This window comes from Engraulis encrasicolus, chromosome 6 (genome assembly GCF_034702125.1).
Source record: "Engraulis encrasicolus isolate BLACKSEA-1 chromosome 6, IST_EnEncr_1.0, whole genome shotgun sequence".
Classification (NCBI taxonomy): Eukaryota; Metazoa; Chordata; class Actinopteri; order Clupeiformes; family Engraulidae; genus Engraulis; species Engraulis encrasicolus.
In genome coordinates this window covers 1126618-1141617 of record NC_085862.1, presented here as the reverse complement: position 1 = coordinate 1141617, position 15000 = coordinate 1126618, and the positions used below count along the sequence as shown (strand labels likewise).

At 44.7% G+C, this 15000-nt stretch overlaps 1 protein-coding gene across 5 annotated transcripts in view; it reads left to right on the top strand.

Annotated features, from left to right (window-relative positions):
- LOC134450592 (dynamin-1-like) overlaps positions 1-15000 on the top strand; it is a 117744-nt gene that overhangs the window by 51020 nt on the left and 51724 nt on the right. For all 5 annotated transcript variants that reach the window (XM_063200439.1, XM_063200440.1, XM_063200438.1 and 2 more), the window contains exons 10-13: positions 903-970; positions 2579-2717; positions 11115-11201; positions 14634-14704. In XM_063200439.1, coding sequence (XP_063056509.1) covers positions 903-970; positions 2579-2717; positions 11115-11201; positions 14634-14704 — 365 coding nt within the window. The remainder of the gene's footprint in view (positions 1-902; positions 971-2578; positions 2718-11114; positions 11202-14633; positions 14705-15000) is intronic.

Genomic DNA, 15000 nt, shown 5'->3' with positions numbered 1-15000 from the left:
CATTTATTAGTTAAATGCTTTGTCTTTTATTCAACATGGGCTATATATATTTAAAATGAAACCACTTAAAATCAAGAGGGCTCCGCGACCCCCTGTGGATCTTTGGCGACCCATAAGGTGGGTCCCGACTCATAGGTTGGGAACCACTGGCCTAGTGGTTAGAGAATTGGTCTTTCAATCTGGGGGTTGCAGGTTCGAATACCTCCTGACCTCTCCCTACATCTCAATCCATGGCTGAAGTGCCCTTGAGCAAGGCACCTAACCCCACATTGCTCCAGGGACTGTAACCAATACCCTGGAAAATAATAACTTTAAGTCTCTTGGAATAAATTAAAGCGTCAGCTAAATGTAATGTAATGTAATGTAATTTATTATATGGTGTGGCGTCATCGGTCGAATGCTCCATTCATTTCAACGGGGCTCCCCAAACGTTTGCACGTCTGTTATTTTTCGATAACGGACGGGTTGGTCTATAACAGACCGCTGTCAATGGCAACAAGACTTTTCACTGCTAAAGCGACTTTTCAACAAGACTCTAATCAGCAGCTGTGATAGACAACACCTGTTGTCCTGGCTACCTAGCTGTTGCCTAGCGGTGTTCCACAACGGCACTGTTTTGTTTTGCGCAGCAACAATCTTAACATTAAATAGGCCTAAAGAAATGTCCCCGCCATGTGTGAATCATTTAGGTATATCCATATAATAAGCGGGTTAACTTTCGGCGAGTCGGTCGCTTTGTGGAATAGCAGCACTTCAGAGAGAACTCCGCTCCGCGTCGGGGTCTAAAGATTCTCTCTGTCGTGCTGCTATTCCACGGTAGCGACCTTCTCGCCAAATGTTAACCCTTACGTAATGTCTCGTCTCCTCTTTAACTCCCCTGTCACCTGCTGTTGTGTGTCCAGATGGAGCTGGATGAGCTGGAGCTGCGGAAAGAGATCACCTACGCCATCAAGAACATCCACGGCATCAGGTACGTAACATCACCTACGCCATCAAGAACATCCACGGCATCAGGTATGTAACATAACCTACGCCATCAAGAACATCCACGGCATCAGGTACGTAACATCACATCACCTACGCCATCAAGAACACCCACGGCGTCAGGTACGTAACGTAACATCATCTACGCCATCAAGAACATCCACGGCATCAGGTACGTAACATAACATCACCTACGCCATCAAGAACATCCACGGCATCAGGTACGTAACATAACATCATCTACACCATCAAGAACATCCACGGCATCAGGTACGTAACGTAACATCATCTACGCCATCAAGATCATCCACGGCATCAGGTACGTAACATGCTACATGTTCAATTCTGGGGCCACATACAAGCTACATCAGGGATGGGCAACTCTCATGATGAGGAGGGCCACCTTTTCTCATCAGCACCAATGCTCTCTCCTCTCTCCTCTTCTCCTCGTCTCCTGACCTCCTCTCTCCTCTCCTCTCTCCTCCAGGACAGGTCTGTTTACTCCTGACTTGGCGTTTACTCCTCTCTCCTCTCTCCCCGTTTACTCTCCTCCCCTCCCCTCTCCTCTCCTCTCCTCTCCTCTCCTCTCTCTCCTCTCCTCTCCTCTCTCCTCTTCTCCTCCTCTCCTCTCCTCTCCTCTCTCTCTCTCTCTCCCCTCCTCTCCCCTCCTCTCCTCTCCCCTCCACTCCTCTCCTCTCCTCTCCCATTCCTCTTCTCTCCTCTCCTCTCCTCTCCTCCCCTCTCCTCTCCTCTCCTCTCCCCTCCTCTCCTCTCCCCTCCACTCCTGTCCTCTCCTCTCCTCTCTCTCCTCTCCTCCTCCTCCAGGATAGGTCTGTTTACTCATCTCTCCTCTCTCCTCCTCTCTCCTGTAGGACAGGCCTGTTTACTCCTTCTCTCCTCTCCTCTCCTCCTCCTCCAGGACAGGCCTCTTCACTCTGGACTTGCCGTTTACTCTCCTCCTCTCCTCTCCTCTCCTCTCCTCCTCTCCTCTCCTCATCTCCTCCTCTCCTCTCTCCTCTCTCCTCCTCCTCTAGGACAGGCCTCTTTACTCCTGACTTGAAGTTTACTCTCCTCTCTCCTCCTCTCTCCTGACCTCCTCTCTCCTCTCCTCTCCTCTCCTCATCTCATCTCTCCTCATCTCCTCTCTCCTCCTCTCCTCTCCTCTCCTCTTCTCTCCTCCTCCTCCTGTAGGACAGGCCTGTTTACTCCTGACTTGGCGTTTACTCCTCTCTCCTTCTATCCTCCTCTCCTCTCTTCTCTCCTCCTCCTCTAGGACAGGCCTCTTTACTCCTGACTTGAAGTTTACTCTCCTCTCTCCTCCTCTCTCCTGACCTCCTCTCTCCTCTCCTCTCCTCTCCTCATCTCCTCTCTCCTCATCTCCTCTCTCCTCATCTCCTCTCCTCTCCTCTTCTCTCCTCCTCCTCCTTTAGGACAGGCCTGTTTACTCCTGACTTGGCGTTTACTCCTCTCTCCTTCTCTCCTCCTCTCCTCTCTTCTCTCCTCCTCCTCCAGGACAGGCCTGTTTACTCCTGACTTGGCGTTTACTCCTCTCTCCTTCTCTCCTCCTCTCCTCTCTTCTCTCCTCCTCCTCCAGGACAGGCCTCTTCACTCCTGACTTGGCGTTTGAGACGATGGTGAAGCGTCAGATTATCCAGCTGAGAGGGCCGTGCCTCAAGTGTGTCGACATGGTGACGGAGGAACTCATCAGCACCGTGCAGCAGTGCACCAACAAGGTAACATAATGTAGTGTAGTGTAGTGTAGTGTAATATAGCCAGGCAGCAGTGCACCAACAAGGTATCTAATCCATACAGTGCACCAACAAGGTAACATAATGTAGTGTAGTGTAGATATAGATAGGCAGCAGTGCACCAATAAGGTAATGTAGTGTAGTGAAGTGTAATATAGCCAGGCAGCAGTGCACCAACAAGGTAACATAATGTAGTGTAGTGTAATATAGCCAGGCAGCAGTGCACCAATAAGGTAATGTAGTATAGTGTAATATAGCCAGGCAGCAGTGCACCAGCAAGGTAATGTAGTATAGTGTTATATAGCCAGGCAGCAGTGCACCAGCAAGGTAATGTAGTATAGTGTAATATAGCCAGGCAGCAGTGCACCAATAAGGTAATGTAGTGTAGTGTAATATAGCCAGGCAGCAGTGCACCAATAAGGTATCTAATCCATACAGTGCACCAGCAAGGTAATATAGTGTAGTGAAGTGTAGTGTAATATAATGTAACATAATGTAGTGTAGTGTAGTGCTAGTGGAATTCGAGACGATTCGTGTAATGAATTGTTGAGAGGGGACCATTCGAACAAAACGTTGGACCATTAGTAGAAGGCATGGGGCGTTTCGTGCAGTACCTGAGGATTTTTCGTCGAAGACCTAAGGACGTTACGTTCAACCCATGCAGACCTTTCGTTTAACTGGGCAGATGTTTAGTTTAGTCTGCCTATTTTATTAGCCTATTATTTTTATATTTTATCAAACTTGTGTGCCTACCACCACAATGCAATGAAAACAAAAATCGAACCGTGTAGAAAGTGCGTGCGTGCGTCTCTATTTTTTAAAAATTAATTTTTCATTTTAGTTCAGTTTTTTATCATTAGGCCATTTCATAGCCTATTTTATAAATATACTATATCGTAGCGGACTGCCTCTGCCTCCTCCGGAGTGAGATAGCAGCGTTACCCCCTGTGCACTACATCTGTCTATATATATATCTGAGTTATTTCTAATGTGTTGGTTACTGATTTGTATTCATTTTTGGAAAGGTAAAGGCAGTCTTATTGTTGCCTAGCTGGCGCCCATGTCATAACTTAAAACAGTCGGTTGCACCGCCGCTACAATACCGACGAAATGTTTTAAAATGTAGGCTTACAACAGTAATTTAAAGGTAAGGGATAATGTATTGTCCCACATGACTATAAGAAAATATTGCCTATACGGGACGAATAAGACCCCCGATGCCGAAGGCAGAGAGCTGTTATTCCGCTCCGAAGGAAATATATTTCCGTAGTCATGTGGACAATACATTATCCCGCTTATCCCGCCTTTACCAACATTAGAAAGCATAGAATACACAGTTAACCAGTAGTTTATAGTAACAGGTTTATTGCCATTTTGTAGCGTGCGCAAAGAAAGATAGAAAAGAAAGATGTAAAAAGATATAAAAAGAAAGAAAGGAGTCGCACACTGGAGCTGAATGCAGAATCAAAAGCTGCCATTTACAATTGTCCAATTGTCAAACTGGTCCTGGATTAACGCATCACTGTTACGTTATTTGTTCTACTGTACGCATCTAGGCCTATATTCGTTATAAAAACAGATATCTTAGAATGAAGTCTTATGAATGGTCCACCATGCTTAATTCCATAAAGCATGCCAAATGAACTTGAAAGAAATGCGAAATGAAAACAGCGTGTCAATGCAAGCTCTTTTTTTTAAATCATAAATACAGTATGAAATAGTGATGTGAGCTGTTCCAAATTGAGAACAAGCGCACAAGTCTGCAAACAAGGGTTTTGCAAAAGTGCACTACTAAAAATAAGACAAGATATTCGTTGTGATGATCTGAGTTATTTCTAATGTGTTGGTCACTGATTTGTATTCATTTTTGGAAAGGTAACGGCAGTCTTATTGCTGCCTGACTGGCGCCCATCTCATAACTTAAAACTAAAGTCGGTTGCACCGCTACAATATCGACGATTTTTTTTTTAAATGTAGGCCTACAACAGCTTTAAAGGTAAGGGATAATGTATTGTCCACACGCAGTGGTAGAACGCAGGTATACGGAGTATACCCACTTCTAAATTTTAGGGGATTCAGTAGGCCTATACCAATTTAAAATTGATTGATCCATTATTTAGAATGGCATAAATATATAGGCCCCTACAGTATACCCACTTCAAAAAATGCGAGAATATACAGTATACCCACTTCAAAAAAGTAGACTACACCTAGACTACAAATATTTTCCTACGGGGCGAATAACACCCCCAATGCCGAAGGCGGAGTGCTGTTATTCCGCTTCGAAGGAAATATATTTTCCGTAGTCACGTGTGGTGGACAATACATTATCCCGCTTATGCCGCCTTTACCAACATTAGAAAGCATACATAGTAAACCAGTAGTTTATAGTAACATGTTTATTGCCATTTTATAGCGTGCGCAAAGAAAGATAGTTCGTGGAACGCTCATAATTTAAAAAGAAAGAAAGGAGTAGCACACTGGAGCTGAATGCAGAATCAAAAACTGTATTAAACAAAGCCGAAAAAAGTAAATAAAACCGACAGACAGGGGACAAACGTTTCGGTCAGCCCATCATCTTCCTTTTCTTCCTTTTCATACTGCTCTTGGAACTCCTCACTTGTTACTCACATACTAGTGTTAATAAAATATGTCACGACAGCGGCCGGCGGACAGTGACAGTTTGCTTTCTTGAAATAACAACATTCGGACAATAGTGTAGACTTGTGCGCTACACGCTGGGGTGGGGCAGGGCTGCTGTAGGTATCCATTGCGCGCGGCCGGTCGCTTTGGGAACTGTGTGTAAGTTGCATTTGGGTAGGCTATTGCGCGTGTTATAGTTGATTAAGTAATTGACGGGCCAACGTCCGGCAGCAGTGGCTGAGTGTGTAACTTAACTTAACTTAACTTTTGTAGGCTACTATCGTCCGAGTGTCTCCAGATTGTGATTATTTATTCATTTATTCAAAGACGATAGCAGTTTACAGACGCTGCTGGTTGCATGGATATTGTGGTGGTTTTCCCTCCTAATTGTATTTTATGAAATTGTAAAAATAAAACTACCATAACCTTTACTCCCGTTGTCTGTCGTTCCTGAATCGTGGTCTAAATTTCACCTCTTACAATAGTGTCCAGTCCAGTGAATGATCCTGCATCCATGGCTAATTGGATAAAGCATATTTATCACATGTGAAACGAGAAGGCAGAAAGTGCAATTAGTTAATAAATGAAACAGTGTACAGGTCAGTGCTGGTAAAAAAAAAGAGTTTTAATGACTTGCACAAAGTTGATGCTCGTTTGGTGAACTTCAAAACCTGCGCTGTATTCAATAAAAGCTGGGCATAAAAGCTGCATTTTTGTCGAGTAATGTCCATTTGAACCTCACGTGAAAGTAACGGGGATTGTGCTGCATTTGGTGGATGGAGCTGATATTACGCACATAATTCTACTGAATAAACATCCAACTGCGACCCAAACGGTAACTTGTCGTGGTAGTCTATGTCGAATATGCCTTAATTTGGCTGTTTGCTATTCGCCTCTGGCATCATCCGAGCATGTGTAGTGCGAGACGCCATTATGACCGTTGCGCGTAAATATTTGCAAGAATATGGGGCCGTCAAACACAGTAGGCTATGGATACTTATTTAACGACTTTAATGAAGATGTCATGTAGACTGTTTGACGGCCCCTTCCATAGGACAGCATTCATCCATCTATCCATCCCTTCCTCATCTTTACGCGCAACGGCAATAATAGCCATTACTTTTCTTGTAGACGTTGCGGTAATATTTTATTCATTATCGACTTATTTCAAGCAGCATTCCACTGTCCACTCTGCGTGGCCCTGTTGAAAGGGTTGCCTTGTCTATGCGGGAAGGGGGATCCACTGAACACGGCAGGTCATTTGCATGACAAGACTTAATGCCCATTAGCGAACACTTTGTTCTCAACAACTTCCCATTAAGAAATGTGTATTCTGAATGTGTTTGTCGCCGTTTTCAGCAAACCTGGCGTCGCCATGAGGACCTGATGTTTTCCACAGAAAACATGCATGGTTGCCACCACTTAAAAAGGTGCTTGGAGAGGAGGCAAAACTGGTACAATTTAGGCTGCATTAAAGCATACACGTTAGCTTTCACGTTGTGCGATGGATGGAGACAAGTTTGGAATCGCTCCCTCTCTCTCCCTCTCTCGCTCACACACACACGCGCGACGTAATTCTCTGCACTCTTTGCAAAACTCTACTGTCACTTGACTCGTCTTATTGGATACCAGCCAAAATTGTAAGCTAGATAGCCAATAGTTTCGATTGTGCTGCTTGGACTGGAGGTATTTAAATTGCTAAAATGTAGGCTGCATTAAAGCATCCGCACGTTTCAACTTTCACGTTGTGCGATGGGTGGAGACAACTTGGGAATCGCTGTAAGTTAGAGATTTTTTTTAAAACATAGGCTGGCAAGATGTAAATTACCTGCACTGCTTGAAAAAGACGATCGACTATGTGCCTCAGGCATCTTAAATACTAAAAACTAATAGGCGGATGGCGGGTGGATTCGGTTTTGGAAATTGGAGAAAAAACATTAGGGCGGGTGGATAGCAGGTGGATTAGAAATTCTAAGAAGCGGTTGCGGATGAAATAATACATCCACCGCGCACCTCTAGGCCTACTCCACACGTAGGTATATTCCAGACCTACAGAAGACGGTAGCTAGAAGCGTTCATCTAAAAAGTTACCGGAAAGTCAGAAAACTCGCTGCATGACAACCAAATGTGCTCAGTAGACGCACGCTGCCCTGATTCAAAGCGACAAGGCTGTGCTTGGTCCCGCCTCTCTGCCCGCAGCTGGGGATACTCAAATACTGTTCCAGAAATGTAAGGAGTAGAAAGTAACATAGGCCTACAGATATTTGTCAAAAAATGTAACGGAGTAAAGTAACGGCGTAAAAGTGAAAAAAAGCTTCTCAAATATTGTTCCAGAAATGTAAGGAGTAGAAAGTAACCTAGATAATTGTCAAAAAATGTAACGGCATAAACGTAAAAAACCGACAACATACCAGTTAAAATGAGTAGGCCTAAGTACATTTTATTTATGAAGCACATCTGAAAACAGCAAAAAAAAAAACAGTTGATTTACATACTAGATTACTAGATACTAGATACATTACTAGAGAGAGAGAGAGAGAGAGAGAGAGAGAGAGAGAACGCGCTCCTATGCAGTGTTAATATAGCGATTTCACTTCTCTCTCTCGCTCTTAGTGTTTTTGTTTTTGTTTTACTGTAGCCATGGACTTAACACGGGTGCAGGGGTTCTATAATGTTTTCCGACACTGTTATTTTTTCTGCCTCATGCGCGAACTATTGATTGTCATTCAGTTTGTGCCATTATTAGGCCTATATGAATCGCGGGTAAATCAGTTTTACCACATATTTAGACTTCGAACAAAAGAAATAGGCCTAGGACACACGGGAATAATAGGATATAAAATAGGCAGCCTGACTGGATCGATGGACGATTTCCAACAATAAAAGACAGGAAAGAAACAAAATAGGCAGCTACCAGCTTATTCAATTAATAAAACTATAGCCCAAGAACATTGCCTCGCCGGGCAGAGAGAGAGAGAGAGAGAGAGAGAGAGAGAGAGAGAGAGAGAGCGGTCCTATGCAGTGTTAATGTAACGATTTAACTTCTCTCTCTCTCTCTTTACTGTAGCCATGGACTTAACACAGGTGCATGGGTTCTGTAATGTTTTCAACACTGTTATATGCATAGTGCTCTGGCTCATGCGCGAACTTTGTTGTCATTCAGAATCAGAAACATCAAAGTGTCGGCAGACAGCATTCTCTTGTTGCTGGTGCTTCGCATCTAAAAAGTTACCGCCCAAGAACATTGCCTCGCCGGGCAGAGAGAGCGAGAGAGTGATAGAGAGAGAGAGAGAGAGAGAGAGAGAGAGAGAGAGAGAGAGAGAGAGAGAGAGAGCTCCTATGCAGTGTTAATGTAACGATTTAACTTCTCTCTCTCTTTACTGTAGCCATGGACTTAACACAGGTGCATGGGTTCTGTAATGTTTTCAACACTGTTATATAAGCCTAGTGTTCTGGTTCATGCCGAACTTTGTTGTCAAAAAATGTAAGGGCGTAAACGTAGGCTAAATTGTCAAAAAATGTAACGACGTAATCGTAAAAACAACAACAACATACCAGTAAAAACGAGTAAGTAGGCCTACATTTTATTTATATATTTACATGTTTAAATCAACAAAAAACAAAAATTAACAGCTGATTTAGGCCTATTTAAATAGGCTAGACAAAACCGTTAAAATGAACATATTTAAATAGACAAAACCGTTAAAATGAGCATTAAAAAGCTGATTCTAAGAAAACCCGCATTAAAAAAGCTGATTTACATTTCTAATATAGGCAGACTGAAGGGACCTTTAGTTGAAACCTAAGGATCTTTAGTTCAATTTTAAGGACCTTTCGTAGGCTTTTGCGGTAGACGGACCGTCCTCGACTAAAGATCCCCTGCCTTATACTAATGGTCCAACGTTTTGTTCGAATGGTCCCCTCTCAAGAATCCATTCGACGAAAAGACCTGTACCCCTGTAGTGTAATATAATGTAACATAATGTAGTGTAGTGTACTGTAGTGTAATATAATGTAACATAATGTAGTGTAGTGTACTGTAGTGTAATATAATGTAACATAATGTAGTGTAGTGTACTGTAGTGTAATATAATGTAACATAATGTAGTGTAGTGTAGTGTAGTGTAATATAATGTAACATAATGTAGTGTAGTGTAGTGTAGTGTAATATAATGTAACATAATGTAGTGTAGTGTAGTGTAGTGTAATATAATGTAACATAATGTAGTGTAGTGTAGTGTAGTGTAATATAATGTAACATAATGTAGTGTAGTGTACTGTAGTGTAATATAATGTAACATAATGTAGTGTAGTGTACTGTAGTGTAATATAATGTAACATAATGTAGTGTAGTGTAGTGTAATATAATGTAACATAATGTAGTGTAGTGTAGTGTAGTGTAATATAATGTAACATAATGTAGTGTAGTGTAGTGTAGTGTAATATAATGTAACATAATGTAGTGTAGTGTAGACAGGCAGCAGTGCACCAGCAAGGTAATGTAGTGTAGTGTAATATAGCCAGGCAGCAGTGCACCAATAAGGTAATGTAGTATAGTGTAATATAGCCAGGCAGCAGTGCACCAATAAGGTAATGTAGTGTAGTGTAATATAGCCAGGCAGCAGTGTACCAACAAGGTATCTAATCCATACAGTGCACCAGCAAGGTAATATAGTGTAGTGAAGTGTAGTGTAATATAATGTAATATAGTGCTCACTAGCCCTCACACAGGCAGCAGTGCACCAACAAGGTAGCGTAGCGTTCACACAGGCAGCAGTGCACCAACAAGCTAGCGCCTTACTTACACATGTAATAAGGTAGGTAGCATAGCATTCACACAGGCAGCAGTGCACCAACAAGGTAGCATAGCGTTCACACAGGCCGCAGTGCACCAACAAGGTAGCATAGCGTTCACACAGGCCGCAGTGCACCAGCAAGGTAGCGTAGCGTTCTCACACAGGCAGCAGTGCACCAACAAGGTAACGTAGCGTTCTCACATAGGCCGTAGTGCACCAACAAGTTAGTGTAGCGTTCTCACATAGGCCGCAGTGCACCAACAAGGTAGCATAGCGTTCACACAGGCCGCAGTGCACCAACAAGCTAGCGTAGCGTTCTCACATAGGCCGCAGTGCACCAACAAGTTAGCGTAGCGTTCTCACATAGGCCGCAGTGCACCAACAAGTTAGCGTAGCGTTCTCACATAGGCCGTAGTGCACCAACAAGTTAGTGTATAGAGTTCACACAGGCAGCAGTGCACCAACAAGGTAGCATACGCCTCTAAGAATCCCGGTCCCAACCTACGTGGACCTTATGACTCTACAATCTCTATCTATCTCTTCTTCCTCTGCCTTCCTGCTATTTCTGCCTCTCCTCTCTACCTCTCCTTTTAAATCCATCTCTAACAATGATGTTTTTTTACCCATTTGTTAAGCACTTTGAGTTGCATGCCTTGTATGATACAGTGCTATACAAATACAATTATTATTATTATTATTATTATTATTACTATTATTATTATTATAGCGTTCACATAGGCAGCAGTGCACCAACAAGTTAGATGTTAGGTCAGATGTTAAACCGCACTGTCACACTGGCACAGATTCATGGTCAGCACTGTAGAGTCTCAATTGTGTGTGTGTGTGTGTGTGTGTGTGTGTGTGTGTGTGTGTGTGTGTGTGTGTGTGTGTGTGTGTGTGTGTGTGTGTGTGTGTGTGTGTGTGTGTGTGCGCGCGTGTGTAGTTGGCCAGCTATCCTAAGCTGCGGGAGGAGACGGAGAGCATCGTGTGCAGCCACATACGGGACCAAGAGAGACAGTCAAAGAACCAGGTCAGACACACACACACACACACACACACACACACACACACACACACACACACACACACACACACACACACACACACACACACACACACACACACACACACACACACACACACGCACGCAGGCACGCACACGCACATACACACACTGACACACACACACACAAATACACACAAATACACACACACACACTCTCTCACACCCACAGTGACACGCACACACACACACAGAGGATTGTGTATCCCTCCTGTATCCAGAGGATTGTGTATCCCTCCTGTATCCAGAGGATTGTGTATCCCTCCTGTATCCAGAGGATTGTGTATCCCTCCTGTATCCAGAGGATTGTGTATCCCTCCTGTATCCAGAGGATTGTGTATCCCTCCTGTGTCCAGAGGATTGTGTGTCCCTCCTGTATCCAGAGGATTGTGTATCCCTCCTGTATCCAGAGGATTGTGTATCCCTCCTGTATCCAGAGGATTGTGTATCCCTCCTGTATCCAGAGGATTGTGTATCCCTCTTGTATCCAGAGGATTGTGTATCCCTCCTGTATCCAGAGGATTGTGTATCCCTCCTGTATCCAGAGGATTGTGTATCCCTCCTGTATCCAGAGGATTGTGTATCCCTCCTGTATCCAGAGGATTGTGTATCCCTCCTGTATCCAGAGGATTGTGTATCCCTCCTGTATCCACAGGATTGTGTATCCCTCCTGTATCCAGAGGATTGTGTATCCCTCCTGTATCCAGAGGATTGTGTATCCCTCCTGTATCCAGAGGATTGTGTATCCCTCCTGTATCCAGAGGATTGTGTATCCCTCCTGTATCCAGAGGATTGTGTATCCCTCCTGTATCCAGAGGATTGTGTATCCCTCCTGTATCCACAGGATTGTGTGTCCCTCCTGTATCCAGAGGATTGTGTGTCCCTCCTGTATCCAGAGGATTGTGTATCCCTCCTGTTTCCAGAGGATTGTGTATCCCTCCTGTATCCAGAGGATTGTGTATCCCTCCTGTATCCAGAGGATTGTGTATCCCTCCTGTATCCAGAGGATTGTGTATCCCTCCTGTATCCAGAGGATTGTGTATCCCTCCTGTATCCAGAGGATTGTGTATCCCTCATGTATCCAGAGGATTGTGTATCCCTCCTGTATCCAGTAACGTGAACTCAGGATAGTGTTTACCTTGCTGTGTCTGTCCACATGATGATTTGGCCTGAAGTTGGCGAGAGTAAACATCGCCATCGCTTTAATAATCAGGGCAGTTTTTTGCGTTGAGTCAACAGAGACAAGGATAAGAGTCATTATTTATCTGCTTTGGAGGATAAGAGACATTATTTATCTGCTTTGGAGGGTAAGAAATCGTGTTTATCTGCTTTGAATGATAACGGAGGCTGAGAGTGAGTATTTATTATGCGAAAACAGTGCAAAGTAAACCCGGCGAAACCCTTCAGACAAAAGAGCAGACACAATATTAGACAGTAGTGGTGTGGATTGGCGCTGCCCTCACGATCCGATTCGATCACGATTCGGGAGGTAGCGATTCGATTCGATTCGATTCTATGCGATCCGATCCGATCCGATCCGATTCAATTCTATCATTGCAATTCTATCACTGCATCAATTGCATCACTGATCATTGAAAGCTCATTGGGAAACTCCATCTCCCATTGTCATTGTGACACAGCACTCCACAGCACACAAGTGAACACTGCACACTGCACACAACGAAATTGCATTTATGCCTCACCCGTGCAAGGGGGCAGCCCTCAGTGGCGCCCCATGGGGAGCAGTGCGGTGGGACGGTACCATGCTCAGGGTACCTCAGTCATGGGGGAGAGCACTGGTTGATTACTCCCCCCACCAACCTGGCGGGTCGGGACTGGAGTTGAACCGGCAACCTCTGGGATGCAAGTCTGACGCCCTAACCGCTCACCCATGACTGCCCTTGTTGACACCACTATTAGACAGACGATGTGTGACCTGTCCTGATATCCAGAAGTCAAGTCCTCAAGTCCCCCTCCAGGTGACTCATATTCTACTAGTTATTTCCACACTGCCTCTCCTTTTGTAAGCAAGTAAGTAGGAAGTACATTTTATTTATGAAGCCCATTTAAAAACAGTAAAACTGACCAATGTGTTGTACATTGTCTAACTAAAATGTTAATCAAAACAGTAAAACAGTTTCAGCAGCATAATAAACAATTATGACAGACGATGTATGACCTGATCTGGAGAAGTCAAGTCCTCAAATCCCCCTCCAGGTGACTCATATGAAGAGTTATTTCCACACTGCGTCTCTCCTGTTGCTGTTGTGTCATCACGTCTGTGATTTAGTTTCATATTGATGTCAAGACCAGACTCATTTCCTTTCCCACGTCATTCATAGTTTAAACTCGCTTAACAGCTTGATTTAGGAATAAACATAAACTGTTTGACATTTCCATGGGATTGTAAGGAGCCCTAATGAAGACTGTGTTCCACAGGGCCGGATTAAGGTGGCCTGGGGTCCCTAGGCTACAGGTTGCTGTGGGGCCCCACAGGGATGGATTAAGGTGGCCAGGGGCCCCTAGGCTACAGGTTGCTGTGGGGCCCCCTGATTAAGATGGCTCGGGGCCCCAAGGCTACAGGTTGCTGTAGGCCCCCCACAGGGCCGGATTAACATGGTCGGGGCGCCAAGGCTACAGGTTGCTGTGGGGCCCCCACAGGGCCGGATTAAGGTGGCCTGGGGCCCCTAGGCTACAGGTTGCTGTTGGGCCCCCATCCCCCCGGAAGGGAAATTTTGCCACACAATGGGCAGTGGCGTAGACGGTGTCATAATTACAAGCTAGGAATTAAGGATATGCCTGCCAAGCAGTGTTAATTTCGTCTTCCATGACTATGACTAAAATCTTTCGTCAATGCACCCTTTTTGATTTTTGTCATTTAGACTAAGACCAAGATGAAATTGAAAAAAGCTGACAAAATGAACACTGCTGCCAAGTTGCCAACTGTGGAGAGGAGTATTTATAACATTCACAACTATACTTGAAACGAAAGATTAACTTTTCAATATTACATCTTGTCACAATTCTGCATTTTTTTCCACTTTTGTCCAATCAGGGGGGGGCCCTGGCAGTTGTGGGCCCCTTGGCATCAGCACTCTCCTATCCAGACAGTGCCTTGATCCCTGGTGTCCAGTCCTGTCCTGTGTGTGTGTTGCGCTGTAAGGGGTCGTGATGAAGTGTGTGTGTGTGTGTGTGTGTGTGTGTGTGTGTGTGTGTGTGTGTGTGTGTGTGTGTGTGTGTGTGTGTGTGTGTGTGTGTGTGTGTGTGTGTGTGTGTGTTGTGATGAAGTGTGTGTGTCCTGTGTGTGTGTGTCATCTCATGTGTTGTGATGAAATATGTGTGTGTGTGTTGTGATGAAACAGTCTGTCATCCCGTTCTCTGTGTGTGCTTGTTCTGCAGGTTTTATTGCTGATTGAGATCCAGCTGTCGTATATAAACACCAACCATGAGGACTTCATCGGCTTCACCAGGTGAGTCTTTACACCAGGGGGGGGGGGGGGTGGGGGGGGGGGGGGGGGGGGGGGGGGGGGGGGGGGGGGGGGTGGGGGGGGGGGGGGGGGGGGGGGGGGGGGGGGCTGTAACCATATTGTCTTTACACGAGGGCTGTAACCATATTGTCTTTACACCAGGGCTGTAACCATATTGTCTTTACACCAGGGCTGTAACCATATTGTCTTTACACCAGGGCTGTAACCATATTGTCTTTACACGAGGGGGGGGCTGTAACCATATTGTCTTTACACCAGGGCTGTAACCATATTGTCTT